Source organism: Sapajus apella, unplaced genomic scaffold, assembly GCF_009761245.1.
Source record: "Sapajus apella isolate SASKATOON/1434 unplaced genomic scaffold, GSC_monkey_1.0 scaffold123, whole genome shotgun sequence".
Classification (NCBI taxonomy): domain Eukaryota; kingdom Metazoa; phylum Chordata; class Mammalia; order Primates; family Cebidae; genus Sapajus; species Sapajus apella.
The window spans coordinates 774,466-791,171 of NW_022437063.1; the positions used below are offsets into that span (position 1 = coordinate 774,466).

Here is a 16,706-nt window from a genome sequence, read left to right on the forward strand (position 1 = left end):
TCTCATTTTGTAGCCAGGCTGGAGTGCAGTGGCATGATCTCTGCTCACTGCAACCTCTCCCTCCCGGGTTCAAACGATTCTCCTGCCTCAGCCTCCGGAGTAGCTGGGACTACAAGCACATGCCACCACGCCCAGGTAATTTTTGTATTTTTAGTAGAGATGGGGTTTCACTATGTTGGCTAGGATGGTCTTGATCTCCTGACCTCCTGATCCACCCGCCTCAGCCTCCCAAAGTGCTGGGATTACAGGTGTGAGCCATGCCAACCGGCCTCTGCCTCTGTCTTTAGAAGTTCCAGAGCAAGCTCTAAAAAGATAAACATGACCAAGTCACAGCCCTGCTCAAAAACCCTCTATGGCTCCCCACTGCCCCTGATAAAGTCTATTCAAAGCTCTTCCTGATCTGGCTTCCGTCCCCTCACCCCCAACCTTGCCACCTCATCTTTCCTCGTCTTGCTTTTCCTTTGTCTTGAACCCACTGAACTCACATGCCAGGGCCTCTGCATGCTCCATTCCTTCGGCCTGGATGTCTTTTCCAGGTCTTGTCTCCTGGCATTTGCTCATTCAACTGGGCTGTCCCCACCTCCAGGAAACCACCCCAGGTAGCTGTCCTCAGGGGCAGAACAGGCCCAAGGGGCCCACACAGGATATCCTTGGGGATGGTGTGATGTGTGTATTGGCAAAGGGGGACCCACAAGCATTTGTTGAGGGGCTTGGGCCTCTGAGGAGCCACAGCACCTTTCCGTCTTCCTGTCAGTCTGGGAGGCCCAGGCCAGAGTCATCTTCACCCTATGCAAGGCCCTGGGACACCTGTCCCATCGCGGCAGAGGCTGGAAGCCCCAGGGCCTCTCAAACTCCCCAGAGTGACCCCCGCCGCTGAGGGCTATGCTCCCTCCTCTTCCCAGCAAGGTAGGGCCTCTGTACACTGAAGTCCTGACTTGCTTGCCCGCCCTGTTGGGGCTCAGGCCGCCTCAGGCCACCTGCTGTGTCCGAGCTTGGGGACCTGGGACTCCCGAGGGGAAGAGATGGTGGCCCGGGAGGAGGACCCCGACCTATTCACGCTGGGAGCTGGGGTCCTAGTGTCTCCGTCCTGGGAGGGGGACCTTCCAGATCCCGGGCGGGAGGGCCCTGGAGCAGGGTGCCCTGACGGCCCCGGGAGGGTGTCCGGGCCTCGGGCGAGGGCTGCGGCGCCCCGGAAGGAGCCGCGCAAGCCCCTGCACTCGGTGCCCGCCGCGGCGGCCGCGGATCCGGAGGTGAGAGCGCCCCCGCCCCGCTCCCCGCCCAGCCCGCGCGCGGCCCGGCCCGGGGCTAGGGGGCGGGCGCGGAGAGGGGCGCGGGGCGCGGCGGGGCGGCCCCCTCCGTTTTCCGCAGCGCGGGCGCCGCTCCTCCTCCCGCGCCCAGGCCGGCGGCCGCGCTCCCTGTCCCTCCGCAGCGGGATGCGGGCGCCGGGCCCTGGCAGGGGCCGAGGGCCGAGGCCTGGCGGGCCTGGCGGGGGCCCCTGCGGGCGGCGCCTCAGGGGCCGGGACCGAGGCCGCCAGCGCGCCCCTCCCGGCGGCCGGGAGAGGGGAGGCGGGGAGGGCGGGCTGTGGCGGGCGGGGGGAGCCGGGCAGGCTCGGAGCCTCGCAGCGCGCGGGCGGGCGGCGGAGGGGGCGCGGGGAGCCCCCCGCCCCCCGAAGGAGGAGTCTGGCTCCCACTTGCAGCCTCGGACGCGCGGCGAGGCGGCCGCCGCCGGAGGAGCCCCCGCCCCTGCGCGCCTCCCTCCCGGGAGCCCCTGCCTCCCTCGGTGCGCGCTGCTGCTCGCAGCCGCCGCGGCCGCCGAAGAGGAGCCCGGGGCCAGGTAGGACCGGGGGCGGGCGGATCGCGGCGGGCGTAGGCGGCGGGCCGGGCGGGGGGCGCGGCCGGGACCCTTCTCCAGGCTCTGGGCGACGCCCGCGGCGCTGCGCAGGGGCGCCCGCAAAGTTACTTTGGCCGCCTTTGCCGGGTGCGGGCGCCGGGCTGGGCACCCCCGCTGCCCCGCCTGCCGAGTAGGCGCCGGCGGGAGGGGTCTGGGCCGGGGCGTGGGACTCCGGCTAGGGCCGCGGGGTCAGCGAAACTTTTCCCTTGCTCGCCAGTCGCGGCTGGCTGCTGGCGGAGTAGCCGGTAGGAGAAGCGGACTGGTGGGGTGCCGGTGGTGATGATGGTGGTAACAATAGCAGCCCCTGCTTGTGGAGAGCCTACTGTGCGCAGCCAAGCCCCTGCTGGCACTCTGGGGAAGAGACGGAGAACAAACGCTGGCCGAGTGGCCACTTTTGCTAGGTATTGCTGGAAACTTCATCCATTTCCTTCCATCCATCCCTCCCTCTCTTCCTCCCTCTCTCCATCCACTCACTCAACACATATTATTCCTGTCTGCTGTGTGCCCGGCCAGGGATTCAGTGACTACCCAGACAGGTCCCAGCCCTCAAAGGCAATGCTGATCATGGAATGGCCAAGCGAAGGAGCAGTTCTGTCTCCTGTGTGTTTGTTCTGGGACGTGTTACAGGAGCGTGAATTCATGCACAGTCTCCCTTCACCCGGGTAGGGCCAGAGGCGTGTCATTCAGAGCGCTGATGTGCTCAGGAGTCTGGCAGGCCCCAGCTTGGCCTCCGGGACTCACCCTTCTCCTTTCCCTCCCACCTCTCCTGGCTCAAGCTGGGTGGCCCAGTTGGTGTCAGGAGGCTCCCTTCTGGAACTGGCCCCCACCCTGCCTCGCTGACCTCTCTGGGAAGTCTCTTCCCCAGGGCTCGGCTGGCCTGGCTCCCAGCTCCCCTCCCAGAGTTTCTTTGCCTTCCCCCTCCCCATTTCCCCTGCTCCACTGAATGGCCCAGAGGAGAGCTTGTTAAGTGGCAAACAATTATGAAATTAAACTGGGGGAACAAAAGTGGGCTGGCTGTTGAATGGCGGAGCCGGCTCGCGGGAGTTGAATGGCGGTGGGAGACTTGTTAGCAGGGATCTGGGCACTGGGGGGCAGGGCCGGGGGCGGTCAGGCAGGCAGGCACCGTCAATAGTCTGACTGGACTTTGCAAAAAAAAAAAAAAAAAAAATTAAACCAACTTGGTGAGAAATCTGTCATAGGGCTTACCGTGCTTTAGGGGATGTTGGAGAGGCCACCAGCTGACTGCCACGTCCAGTGGGAAGCCAGGCCTTGGTGCACCGGAGCCAGGGCTCTAAGACACTATTTAGGGAGGGTGCTGGTGGATTCTGCTGGCCTGAGGCAGGGGAGAACCTCAGGACGTCTGAGCTGGTGGTGCTCCGGAGGCATTCTGGAGCCAGGGGCAGTCCACAGGGGCCCACTGTGTGGGAGCCGTGCATGAGAAACTGCGCCTCACCATGCTGGGCTCCCTGCAAATTGGCTTTCCGAGTGACAGCCTCACAACACTTGTAAAACCTTTTTCTCGAGATGGATTTCGGTGCAATCGTTGCATCGATTCGAGAGCTTGCTCGTTGGAGGTACATTAATTGGCTGATGGCTAGTCAAAAGGCGATAATCCAGCCACGGAAGCTTAACCGTGCGTTGGGAAGTGTTTCAATGTGGGACTGCCTTTCTATTTATTTCTCGGCCCCCAGGAATTTCGGAAGACCTGGATTGAATGAGGTCACCGTATCGGTGATGTGGATGGGTTCAGAGGATCACTCACATGGTCAAGGAAGTACCTCTGATGTAACCACAACGTGGTACATTTAAATCACTCACATCCATCCTGGCTGATGCCCTGTGGGCTGTGCCTGTGCACAGATAGGACAGGTTTAGATCTAGGTGAACGGTAAGAATTTTAGGGTGTTTTACTCCCACTGTCAGGAATACACAGAGTGATGTAGGGAACCATCGTTCACGAAAAGCCTGCTTTTAATACATTCCCAGGCCACCCGCACGACTCTTAAATCTTCATCCAGAGAATGTGATTTAAGTTCACTTGTTCTCTGAACTTGCTACCTTCCCACCTGGGCACTGGGGGCCTTGGCGTGCTCACTTTATCCAGGACACACCTCTCTCCACTTGTTTGAGGAATTAGGGTGGTCGCTGGGTTTCCGTGAAGGGTAGCATTCAAGGAGGAAAATCAGCATTCTCCGTGCGGGTTCTGGACTTCTGGAAAAAAAAGAACCCCCCCCCCCCAAAGTGCAATCGTCTTTTAATCTTTCAAAATGCCTTCATTTTCCCAATTTCAGGCCTGTGAACTGATCATGAATACCGGGGCAGAGGAAATTAATCAGCCAGGCAAAGACTTTTAACAAGTAAATATTATGCACAGAAAAACATGCAATTAGTGGAGGTTAGTTAATGCCTTTCAAGTTGCATCGAGCTGCAGTTAAGGGTGGAATTTCCACGTTATCCCTGAATTGTCTGTCAAAGTCTTTAATGTGACAATGTGACAGGTCTCTCCCACCGCCCCTCCCTCACCGGGAACAAAAAAGGATCTTTTCACGAATTCTCCCTTTCCATTCTTTTTCTTTCTGAGATCTTTCTGTTCAGGCAATAAGTACCTTTGTCTGCCTGCCCCTCCAGAGCAAGGTCCTGGGCAAAGGCCTCCCCAGGTGCAGAGGCCAGGGAATAGATTCTCAGGCTTACTCTGTACCCACAGATCAAAGTTGATGGCACCTCCGATAAGATGTAGGGGACTTCCTTCTGGCCTGGGTGCCTCACCCTCTAGGACCAGAAGTGCCCAACACTTGGGGGTGTCAGGGAGAAGGGGTGTGACGGGACTGTTTCCCACGACAAGAACCGTTTAGTGTAGCCTGGGGCACTCTGAGTCATTCCCCGAAGGCCTGGTTTCTGCTGTGTGGATGTCCCTATGTAATGAGACCACACCAGCAAGCATCCCCTCCAGACTCCCACTGAAGTTGTCTGACTTGGACTTGAAGAGATGACTAAAATATCAAAAGAAAAAAAAACCCCAAAAAATCCAAGGGGAAAAAAATAAGAGACTCCTTTTGGGGGTGATATTGGAAGAAAGGTATAAATTGCTTCTCAGTTAATTTGAGTCACCATGGCTCTCCCTGGTGACCTCACAGGTCCGCTACCAACACAAATGTTTTACTTTATTTTGACTCTTCCCTCTAATGAGACAAGACTTAGTTATGCTTTATTTCTACTTAAAATGTCTGTGCCCAACAGGGGCAGCTCAATTTCGTGAAACAAATCATAACACGTTGAGATGATAGGTATTACATTTGAAACCAAATTGTGATTTGAGGTGCTCCTTGGCCTTTTCAGGTCTTTTCATGAATTACTCTGTGGGAGGTTTTCTTGGACCTGAGCTTGGCCGGCTTAATGTCAGAACCTGGTCATCTTCATAAATAGAAGCAGCTGCAGGGAAAAAATAAAAATTCTTCCTTCTGGTTGATCTGTTCTGCACCCAGTTCAAAGCCAGGGATGAGTAGGTTCCTCTTCCCACCACCCCAGTCTACACCTGAAAGTTTGTTTCTGTAACGTAACTTGTCTATTGCTCACTTTCACATTCCTGTCTCCTCCTTCCAAGAAGGATGTGAGGCTCAGCGCTGATGCACACGAAGAGACTCTTGGCATCGCCCATGCTAATTTCATCGCTTCAAGGAGAAAATGATGCCTGCTTCCAATTTCTGACACTCTCATCATTTCCCCTTCATTTCATTCTTTTGCATTTTCTGGACAATACCGCAGTCTTCAAGGCTGCAAAATATATTGCATTGGCTACCTGAGAAATGTAATACCTTCCTGCACCCTGCCTTTCCCTCCTTCCTGACAAAGCGTTCTTTAGTGTTCCAATATTCACAGAAAAGGCAAAGGTTCTCTCCCCAACCCTTATTCTGCCCTGGGCTCCCTGCACGGCGCCCGTGGTGGTGGGGGAGGGCTGGTGAGAATGGAGTTTTGCTTTTGTAAGTTTATCATTCAGACACATTAGTTAATTGATCATACTTGGGAAGTCTAATCCTTAATTGCAAATTCCCTCACGATCACAAAACATGCACTCGAACTGATCATCAAAAATGGCAAAACCCCAATATCAGACTTAAGTGTAGAATTGCCATCGTGCTGATTTGATTATGCTTCGGTGACATCTGTTTAATAGACTTCCACAAGAACTGTAAATCCACATTTACTTTCTTTGCAAATTGTATCTGAATGCTGAGCAACCACAGCCCTCTAGCCTCTTCCCCTCGCTAACCATGTCTGTCCTAAACCCCCATTCCTATTGTGGGTGATTTTGAGCTGTAAGTGGGAAGGGGAATGCAATGCAGAGTTTAACACATCTACCTCCAGTCTCCTTATGTGTGTGGCTATGTCTGTGTGCCTCTTTGAAACGGATCTGAACAGCTTCCCATTTCAACTCTATAGATACGTGACTCTCCAAGTGCTTTATTTTGAAAACTAGGACGTAGCACTTTGCAGAAGAAAAATCAGTTCACTCACCATTATTTATGTGATCGCTGATCTGCTAGGTGGATATAGAAAGCACCAAGAATTATAATAATTTATGGAGTGGAGCACGGGTTTACAAACATATTTCTCTGCCCAAGCTTTGTGGGCTTCTTCACGTCTCGGGGCTCGTTCCGTGCCGTGGGAACGGAGAATAGTCAGAATCTGAAGACAAGCCCGGCAAGCCGACTGCATTCATAGCTAAAATTAAAGGAATAAGTGAGCAGCTATTTGTGGCAGACAGGACAGGATCCAGTACGTAGCACTGTTCATATTCCGAAATAAAAGTACGTAATTGGAAAATGAAGCGCCGGAGACTGCTGGGGGGTGGCGGTGGTGAGGAATTAGAAAGTGTAATTTAAAATCATGTAGTCATAATTCAAAATGGGCCCAGCTAAAAGGTTTTTAAGTGGTAAATGCTTTAAAGTCACTGTGGTCGATCCTTTTTCAAGGAAGAGGGGCTAATTTTCACTATATTTGTGGATTCCTTCATCTACTGAGCTCATCAGCTGATTCAACTTAGCTGCTGATACCAGCTGCTGGCCAGTGTTTCTTTTTCTTGGGATCCCACACTTGATTCAGAGGGAGAGCAAACACAAAGGTCTGTCATTTTAGGACATGGTGGGATGAGGTCTGATTTTTTTTTTTTTTCTTTCATTGGGCTATTTGCTTCTTTTCCTTTGAGTTCCTCTGCTTTTATTTATTTATTTTTTTTGGCCTTTGATGGCATTTTCAACTATCGGCTAATCAATTGCATATTTTCAAGCACAGGCAAAACAAGGAAAGGAAATATGATTTAAAAGTGATGTTTGAGCTTGTGTGGGAATCATGGCTTGTAAAAGAATTTGCCTCCCAGCCCCCACACCTTGCTACTTTTCTGTTAAATATGATCTCCTGGTATTTGCTGGGGGGGGCCACTTAGGAAGTGTTAGTGTGGGTTTTCAGTGACATTTCGCCACATTGCAACAAAAGCTCTAGTAAGCACTGCTTTTGCTGAGCCGAGCCGCCTTTTTCCGTGCAGAGAAAAAGCCAGTGGCCTGAAGACAAGGAGCTGCACTTTGGGCTGACCCGTGAGAGAGGCTGGGCTATTCAGCCTCTTCTAATACTCTCCGTTAAAGGCCCCGGGAGGAGTTGGAGCCAAGGTGTGTCTGGGATCCTGGTGAAAGCTTTCCAAGTGTGGGGTTCCTCAAGATGCTGCAGTGGGGACGGCTCTTGGGGGAGATGCTTCTCTGGCGGCTTCTCATGCCTAATGAGACGGTCGTTTCTGTGTGGTCACTGAATGTCATCCGAGTTTTGGACCCAGGACGGCACCATGTTGTCCTAGCCCCCCAGGGGTGGTCAAAGAGCTGCCCATGAATGGAAGAGAAATGCGGGTGGGTTCTGGGGGTCAGAGTGACTTTCCCCTTCCAAACGAGAACACTTTTGAGAGCTGGAGAGGATGCTGGTGACAGGGGCACAGGGATAGCAGATGTGAACCCCAGCTGTCCCAGGCCCACGCTGACTTTCTGGGCCGTGCTAGCTGGAAGTGATGCTTCAAGTCACACAGTGAGGCAGGGTCTGTCTTTGGTCTGCAGGGCAGCAGCGCCCCTGGTAGTGCAATGCTCCCAGATCCTCCTCACACATCTTCGGACGGAGAGGGGCCACCAGAATGGTCCAAGCGTCTCTTTTGCAACAATCCATCTGCTGCTGACATGCTCTGTGTGAGCCAAGGCCCCGCTCACTGTCTCTCCGTCCTGAGCCTTTGGCATACACTGGCTGGCCTTCGCTGTTTGGTGGGGGCCTTCTCAGGGGCCCGCAGACCCCCTCCACTGCGTCTCCTCAAAACGGAGTTCTGGGGAGGTCTGTCGTCTGCCTGCCCACTCTGCCGGGTCTGGGCCCTTTGAAGGTTAGTTTCGTGTCTGGGTCCTGTGGCTCCCAGGACAGGACCTGGCACAGAGGAGCGGCAGCAGTGCCGTTGGGGCTGCCCAGTGCCCTGCAGCGGCCAGATGGGGGTGGTGGTGAAGAATTTGCCTAGAAAAACGAGTCGTGGGTGGGTTGTAGTGGATGTGTCCAGCCCCAACTCCCTGGGAAGTCAAAGCCCCAGAGACTGACTCAGTGGGGTGAGAGGGAAGGGGCCAGATACACTGGGCTTTCAGGCAGGAGAGGAGGGTTTGCTTGAAAATCCCATCTGCCGTCTTGAAATTTCCCTGGGGAGCTTCTGGGTTCATAGAACTTTCTAACCGGAGCGGGAGAGACATCGAGTGAGCACCTCCTGTGTGCTGGGCGTCGGCGAGGAGCTTCTGCATTTCCTCTGTCCTTCGATGCTGCAGCAGCCTGGGGAGGGAGGTTTTCAGCATCCACATGTTTGTAGCTGAAAAACTAAGATTAAGGGGAGCAAAGCTGCTTTTGAGTCCTCTCTCATTCATTCATTTCATTCATTCACTCACGTATTATTTTATTCTTTGGCGTTTCCTTTAGCTCAGATAAAAAGCAGACTGTGTATTGGGAGCTTTGATACAGGAAGCCTTGGGGGCTGTGGGTGGAGGCTTCTGACCCACCTGGGGGAGGTCAGGGAAGGTGTCTCTGAGGCCCTGAGCCTTCCTGAGACTGAGTGAGCATGTGTCAGGAAACGGCGGTAAACACAGGGGCAGAGTTGGGTACAGGGTCTTCTGGGCAGAGGGAATAGCATTTGCAGAGGCTTTAAGACAGGACCCCTCTGTGGCAGGGAAAGCCTGCATGGCTGAGCCGGGCCTGAGGAGCAGGTGTGGGGCTGTAGCCAGGAGCATCCTCCTGAGCTGATTTGAGGCACTGAACTTCACCTGAGGGCAGCAGCTGCTCTGGAGAGGGCTGGGTGTGCGGGGGGGAAAGGCGTGGGCAGAGGTGAGTTCTAGAACATTCCTTCTGGAGACTGGTGTGGTGTGGCCATGGTGGCGGGGGTCCAAACCGACAGGAGGTCAGACAAGCTTAAGTGTGGGGGAGGTCAGAGAGAGGCACAGGGAGGTGGGGCCTGGAGCCTGACCTCTTTCCTAGACTCCAGCTTTCCACACGGTTGGCATGGAATGGGACCAGCTCCTCGGGGTCTTGGCCGACACCCAGGTTCTCCTTGGAGCGCCCCGGCCTCACTGGACTCATGGTCCCTAAGAAACAACAAATAAACGTTTCCAAGAGGAAAACAGAAAGAGAAACCATCTGACAAGAGAATCAAACTTTGGAAAAGCAAGCCCTTAAAGCCAGCCGGAATATTTCAAGGAATGCTGGGTTGGGGGCACCCGGAGTCTTCCATTCTCGGTTCACTGGGCCTTTATGGGCAGGGGCAAGGCTTGTTGCAGCCCCTCTGTAACTCCTTAACGGGCCACTGAAGAAGCAGAAACAGAGAGGTTGAGTGACTTGCCCGGCGTCCCACAGCTCAGCAGCCCAAGGTGGATTTTTTTTTTTGAGATGGAGTCTCGCTCTGTTGCAAGGCTGGAGTGCCCTGGCTTGATCTCGGCTTACTGCAACCTCCACCTCCCGGGTTCAAGAGATTCCCCTGCCTCAGCCTCCTGAGTAGCTGGGACTACAGGTACACGCCACCACGCCCGGCTAATTTTTTTGTATTTTAGTAGAGATGGGGTTTCACCATGTTGGCCAGGATGGTCTCGATCTCCTGACCTGGTGATCTGCCCACCTCGGCCTCCCAAAGTGCTGGGATGACAGGCCTAAGCCACTGCACCCAGCTCCGAAATTGAACTTAATTGGAACCCTGCTGCCTCTGACTTCAGAGTTGGGGCTGTCCTCCCTGGCAGAAGCATGCCGGTGACCCATGATGATGAAAGAGTGAGACCGTTTGTCCAGGCCACCCGGTCCTCGGGGACTCAGCACCCCCCCCCGCCTGTGTTCTCATTCCCCAGGTTGGGGAGTGGCTGTTGTCACTGGTGTGTGAGTGACCCGTCTTCAGATAGACCTTTCTTGATCACTGAATTTAGTCCCCCCATCACCCCGCTCTGTCTTCTTCCAGGTACTGATTACTAGCTGAAAGTGTCTTTTCTGTTTAATTCTGGTCCCCTTATTGTCCCCCCACGCCATCCCGTATTTCTCGAAGGCAGGGACCCTTTTGTGTTTCCATTGCCCTTCCTGGCACCTGGAACCAGGAAAGCATGTAGGGCTGTGGCTAACGGTTGTTGAATAAGTTGTGCGTTCATTCATTCATTCATTCATTCCATCCTCCCCACCGTAGTTCCACGTCGGAGAGGCACCTGCAGCCCCATCAGGATGCCTGACTTGCTTAAGGTCACTCTGCTGGACTGAGAGCCAGCCACATAGCAAGTCAGCCGTGCAGATCTGGGCAGGCCTGGCTCAGAGAGCATGCAGGCTCCTGGACCTGGACTTTGGACTCTGGAGCCCAGGCAGTCTCCCTGCGGCGGGTCCCGGGGCGCCAGTGCATTGCTCTCGTGCTGCGCTGTTTTGCGAACCAGGTGTAAACGCTTCCTAGCTCAAAGCTGTTTGTTTGGGGAATGCCTCGCCTCCTCCGTGGATGCGCTGCGAGGCGGAGAATGCTTGCCTTCTCCCACGGTGGCTAACGTGCTGCTGCTGCGGCTCCATAAATATTAAATGGGCATTAAAAGAAGGCGCTGCATTTCCTGTTTCCCAGATTTCTCTGAGCAGGGCCCATTGCGAACCCCCTTTATGTGAAATGCAGCATTTCACCGCGGAGCGCCTCCGGGAGCCTTGCCGCCTGCTTTTCCCGGCCTAGTCCCTTTGGTGCAGAGCGGTTCTCCCTGGACTGCAGTCTCCTCTGCATGCTGGCACCTGCTCTTCTGGAGCAAAGACTGGTGGGGGCCCCTGGAACCCCCTTTCACAAGGGCTGTGCCAGCTTGGCAGCCTCCCTGCGGTGGGTAAGATGGGGAGCGGGCAGTGACTCTTCAGTCTTCAGCTGAGCTCTCCTGATACCCACCCTCTGCCAGGCCTGTGTTGGGCACCAGGGAAAGTCTCCAGACACTCTGACCCCGCATCATTTCTGCATCCATCCATCCCTCCATCCATCCATCCACTAATACTATCGATGAAGTGTTTGTGATAGGCCATGGGGTAATCACGTTATAAAAATAATATTAGGTAACATTTATTGAGCACTTACTGTGGGTGCTATGCAGCAGACCTGTAAGTGGGGGAGTGGGGGCCTGCACCCCTCCCGTGAGCAGGGGCTCAGAGTCACAGAGCTGGTGGGGGCTGGAGCTGACACACGGGGCGCACGGGGGTGGGGGGCAGCACTGCCTTCAGGGGACATCCAGGCTCTTCCTGGGACCCTGGAATGAAGGCCCCAGATCCAGGCCTCTCCGAGGAGATACCGGCATTGCGGAGAGGAAGGGTGTCAGCTTCAGCTAGCAGGAGAGGAGGGCAGAGCCGGGAGCCAGGCAGCTGGGTCTGGGGCTCAACCCTGCCACCTCCTCTCTGTGCAATGAGATGTCACTTCTGTGGGATGCACCCTGCATCATTGTAAAACGTGAGACATGGACATCAATATCTGTCTCTTATGGTAAGCATGGCAGAGGAAGACCCTCGAAAGTGTTGGAATTGTGTGGTTCTGAATGAGAGCGTGGCCCTGTGAGCTGTAGGCCTCCAGATGAAAGAGCCCACAGGGGCCAGTCTGTGTGGCTCAACTGGAGGCCAGACACACAGTAGGGCCAGACCACGCAGGGTCTTATGGTCAAGGGAGCTGATCAGAGAAGCCACAGCAAGGATTGCAAGCAGGGATGTGATGCGGTCAGCTTGCATTTGAGAAGCGTTTGAGCTCTCCAGGGCCTATCATGCACCCCCAGCTCCTGGAATTGGCCCCTGGGTTTGCACTTGACACCCTGGAACCAAGCGTGCCCAGTACTCAGGCAGCACCCGCTGACAGCAGCTCCTCAATATGCAGGGATCGAATTGAACAGAACAGTGATTGTGATCATCACAGCCGAGGTTAGCCGGCACATGGGACCTGTCAGGCTTCACACTCAGGATTCTTGCTTACTTCTCCATTTAACCTGCATAGCCCCAGGAGGTGGCATTACTGCTATCGCATCCATTTTCTTTCTTTCTGTTTTTCTTTTCTTTTTTTTTTTGAGATGGAATCTTACTCTGTCACGCAGGCTGGAGTGCGGCAGTGGTGCTATCTCTGCCCACTGCAACCTCTGCCTTCCGGGTTCAAGCAGTTCTCCTGCCTCAGCCTCCCAGGTAGCTGGGATTATAGGTGTGCACCATGGTGCCCAGCTAATTTTGGTATTTTTAGTTGGGGGGGGGCGGTTTCACCATGTTGGCCAGGCTGGTCTCGAATTCCTGACCTCAGGTGATTTGCCCGATTTGGACTCCCAAAGTGCTGGGATTACAGGTGTGAGCCACTGCGCTGCATCTTAAATGCATTTTAAGAAGAGGAAGCTGGAGGTTCAGAGAAGTTAGGAAGTTGGCCTAAGGTCACACAGCAAGTCAGCTATGCTGGGGCTTAACTCCTATCCAGATCTGGGCAAGCCTTGCTTGGAGCATGCGGAGTCCTGGACTTTGGCATCTGGTGCCCTGAGGCCTCTCCCAGGGCTTCTGGGTGCTGGGCAGTAGTTTCGGACAGGTGGGGTGCAGGCCCCCCTCCCCCACTTACAGGTCGGCTGCATAGCACCCACAGGGAGAGCCAGTTTACTTACAAACAACCCACAGGACCAAACAATGGCGCAAATGTGTCCCAAGGAGAAAGAAGATTTTTTTCCCCCACCCTGTCTTCCTGGGTGGAGAAGAGGAGTGTGTGTTGGGAATCAGGTTGTGTTTTTAGGGGTAGGTGGGAGAGACGGAAGATATTGCTATTTATTTCACCTTCTAGGGAGACGATCAAGATTTAAAAAAAAATTAATAACCTGTTTCTCCTTTGCACATAATTAAAATGTTCTCCAGTCTCTAATTTTTGTCATTTTCCTAATCTAATTTGTTTTCTGACCGTGTCGATTCTTCTTCCAAGCGCAAAGCAGAGGGGATTGTTCTTCATTTAACGTGATTGCGATACGACTGTCCAGGAATAGTTTAAATGATGTTATTTTCTCCTTGGTTAAATGCAGTGCAAAAGGAATCGTCGGAGGGTCTTAACGACCCAAACTGAAAACGACAACAGAAAGTCTTCACGGCATTTCCCATGTCCACAGTTTAAAAAATAATTATGAAAAGGAACAAGACAACTCCATGGTCTGAGTAACGAGGCATCGGCCATCGTGCTGTGTGTTGGGGTTGGATGGGGTGTCACCCAGGGCCCATGTTTCCAAGTTTCTACAGAGTTCTACACTGAGCCCAAGGCGGGGTCAGTTGGAGAGGTATTTTAGCCCAGTAAATATAAATGCAAGCTGCACTTCCCGATGAAAGAGATTCAAAAAATATTGCAGCATTCTCAAGCTGCAGTTCAAAGGCGGATGGGGCACAACAGGGTTCCTGAGATCCTTACAGGAGAGAGGGTAGTGAGACATTGCATGAGGTTTTTGCAAACGGCTCCTCCTCCCTCACCGTCTCGTCCCTCACCTGCACCACCACTGCTGAGCCAGCGGGTAGATGACCGTCTATGTCTGGGAAACTCCCTTCTCCGGGCACCAGCAAAAGATAGCTTCAGAAGAAACTGATGTTGAGAGAGGAATTTTTGCCAGTGCGGTCTCCACCTGCTCAGGCTTGCAGGGGTGTGGGCGTGGGGCCGTGTGGGTGTGTTTGGGGGTCTGTGGGGGAAGGCGGAGGGTTGTAGGAGAATCCTTCTTATTCCGCAGTTCTGAAAAGTAAAACTTAACTCACCTGTTTACAAAATACCAGCCGCTGTCTTACCCCAGCTCGCTGTCACCCTGTAGGCTCAGGAGGATTTTGTTGAAGGAAAAAAGAAAAAATGCCTTAAGTATTGAAACACTTTGGACCGTGCATGCATCCGTCCACAGTGCTGCGGGCTGGTTTTTTTTCTTGTCCCCTCCCTCCCTTCCCTTTTCTTTTTACCAAAGTATATTCATCAAACTGCTGAGTTGGAAAGATTTGTAATGAGTTTTTGAGCTGTACGACTGTGTTTTTTTTCCTCTCCCCCCGCCCTCTCCCTCTTTCTAAATCTTCATCTGACATTAAATAAAGCAAATCCCAAACAGATTAACTGTCGCACGGTTCTGCTCCGTCTCCTCAGTCTGTCTCCAGGTCTGGCGGGGGGCCGGGCGGCGGCGGCGGCGGCGGCGGGAGATGCCCGGGTGGCCAGCGGAGGTCCATGTGGCGCTCTAGGTGGGATGCCGGCGTCCTGAAGGCGGAGGCCCTGGCCCTCCTGCCCTGCGGCCTGGGCATGGCGTTCTCCCAGTCCCACGTGATGGCCGCCCGGCGGCACCAGCACAGCCGGCTCATCATCGAGGTGGATGAGTACAGCTCCAACCCCACCCAGGCCTTCACCTTCTACAACATCAACCAGGGCCGCTTCCAGCCACCGCACGTGCAGATGTAAGTTGGGACCGGTGGGGTGGGGGTGGGCGCGTGGTCTTGGGCGCCTCGTGGTTCCGGGTGCCCTGTTAACAAGCACTGCATGTTTGTTGGTTGCAACCATTCTGGAATCCTCAGATCATCGGGGCCCTGAGTTGGGAGGGACCCACAAGAAGTCGCAGATGGATGGCCTGTGGGCCGATTCTGGCCACGGTCCTGTTTTACTTGGCCAGGAGCATGTTTTACAAATATTTAAAGATGAGGTGGATGCACATAAAACTCCAGACTTCTGGCTTCACTTTATACAACCCAAAGGCCTGGCCACCCCAGGCCCACATGTCCTCCTGGCAGTGGCTGGCGGGGGCTACATGCCAGCTCCCTTTCTTGGCATTTGGGTGGGGGACCCCTGGTCTGATTCACTTTCCTCATTGTACGGATGGGGACTGAGCCCCAGAGAGGGGAAGGGGCTTGCCACAGGCCCCGTGGCAAGTGAGGACCCCAGTCTTGGGCTGTTTCCCCTCTCCTCCCTTCCTTTTGCCCAGACCCTGTGCTTCTCTTGTGAAAGCAGAGATGCTTTTCTGAAAAGACCAGGGGATTCTGTTGTCTACCTCTCGGGGCACTAGGGGTGCTCAAGCAGTGAGGCCATGGGGAGCGCACAGACTCTACACCTCCCTGGAGCAGCGGGAGGATTTGTCCTCATGCCTGTGTGCAGGGCTGGCCTTTCCTTTCCTGGATTTCCCACACACCTGGAAAGCGGTGTGTGGCTTGGGGTGGAGGTGGACGAGCTTCTGGCCCTGCTCTGGGCAGCTTCCTGAGTTCCTAGAGTGGCCCTCCTCCTTTATTTGCGTTGCACCTCCCATGAGCGCTGCACGACAGAGCTTACCTGGTGAGGAACCAGGGGCCCAGGCCCGTGAGGTGCCCTGTCCTGTTGGCAGGTGCCAGAGCTGGCCTTGAACCCTGGCTTCCTGAGTCCAGCCTGGGGCTGTCCACGCTCGGCCTGCTGCATCCTCGGGCTGTGTTGTGTGGGGATGTTCACGCTTCTGCCTGAGTTCCGAGGCCGTTGTCCCCTTGGCTATTGTGCCTTCACCCAGCCGCTCTGGGTGACCGCCCCCAAGCTGGGTCTGGATCAGGCATGACCCCTGCAGAGCAGGGAGGTCATGGCACAGGGAGAGGGGAGCTGTGACAGGGGCCGACCCAGTGCTATGGGGTCTATGAGAAGCCTTCTTGACTGCCTGTGGGGCTGGTGCCCCCACAAGGGTCCAGTCTCTGCGCCACCTCTGGGTCTGTGATCACCGTCTTAGGGCAATGGTGCTTGTGGAGTCCCAGCTGCTGTTCTTCAGATCACTCGGAGAGGGAGTCATGGGGGTTTCTAAACCCTGGCCCAGTGGGGGTGCTGCCTCCCGCCCCTGTGCGGCCTCCCTCAGGCCCAGCCTCTGTTGTGGGGAGCGGGGGTTACAGGGAAGGGTTCTGCAGGGCTGCAGGCTCCGGGGAGGGGATTGCCCTCCTCAGAGGCACTTGCCCAGGAAAATGCTTGTCTCCGTGTTGGAGGCCGCAGAGCTGGTGTTGCTTGTGGCTGGCTACTTTATTTTTTGGTAGATTTCTTTGGGCAGCTGTCTCTGCTTTTCTGTTTTTGGGGCCTGATTGGCAGGTTTGGGCAGGAAGGAAGGCCCTGGGACTCAGGCTTGCTGCTCCTTGGTCTGTGGGACTTGAGACCTGGCAGGGGCTGCCGGGAGGGGGGTCTTCCCTGGGCTGGGTTTTGTCTTTTGTCGATGAGGGTCGTCTTCCAGCTGAGTGGGTCAGAGGTGGCTGAGCCTGAGGTCCCGGAGGCCAGGCTGAACTCCTGACTAGTGGGCAGGGAGAGAGCATCAAGGCCTCCCAGGGCAGGTGGGGTTTGTGAGGG

General features: G+C 54.9%; 1 protein-coding gene across 6 annotated transcripts in view; it reads left to right on the forward strand.

Moving 5' to 3' along the window:
- The first annotated feature begins 1,180 nt into the window (after positions 1-1,180).
- The window catches only part of MPPED1 (metallophosphoesterase domain containing 1), an 84,743-nt gene continuing 69,217 nt past the window's right edge, over positions 1,181-16,706 (forward strand). For 3 of the 6 annotated variants that reach the window (XM_032261397.1, XM_032261395.1, XM_032261399.1), the window contains exons 1-2: positions 1,682-1,834; positions 14,526-14,827. In XM_032261397.1, the coding sequence (XP_032117288.1) occupies positions 14,604-14,827 (224 nt within the window). In that variant the 5' untranslated portion in view covers positions 1,682-1,834; positions 14,526-14,603. Of the gene's footprint in view, positions 1,251-1,681; positions 1,835-14,525; positions 14,828-16,706 lie in introns of those variants that run through there. The other 3 variants (XM_032261398.1, XM_032261396.1, XM_032261401.1) reach the window with 2 other exon arrangements.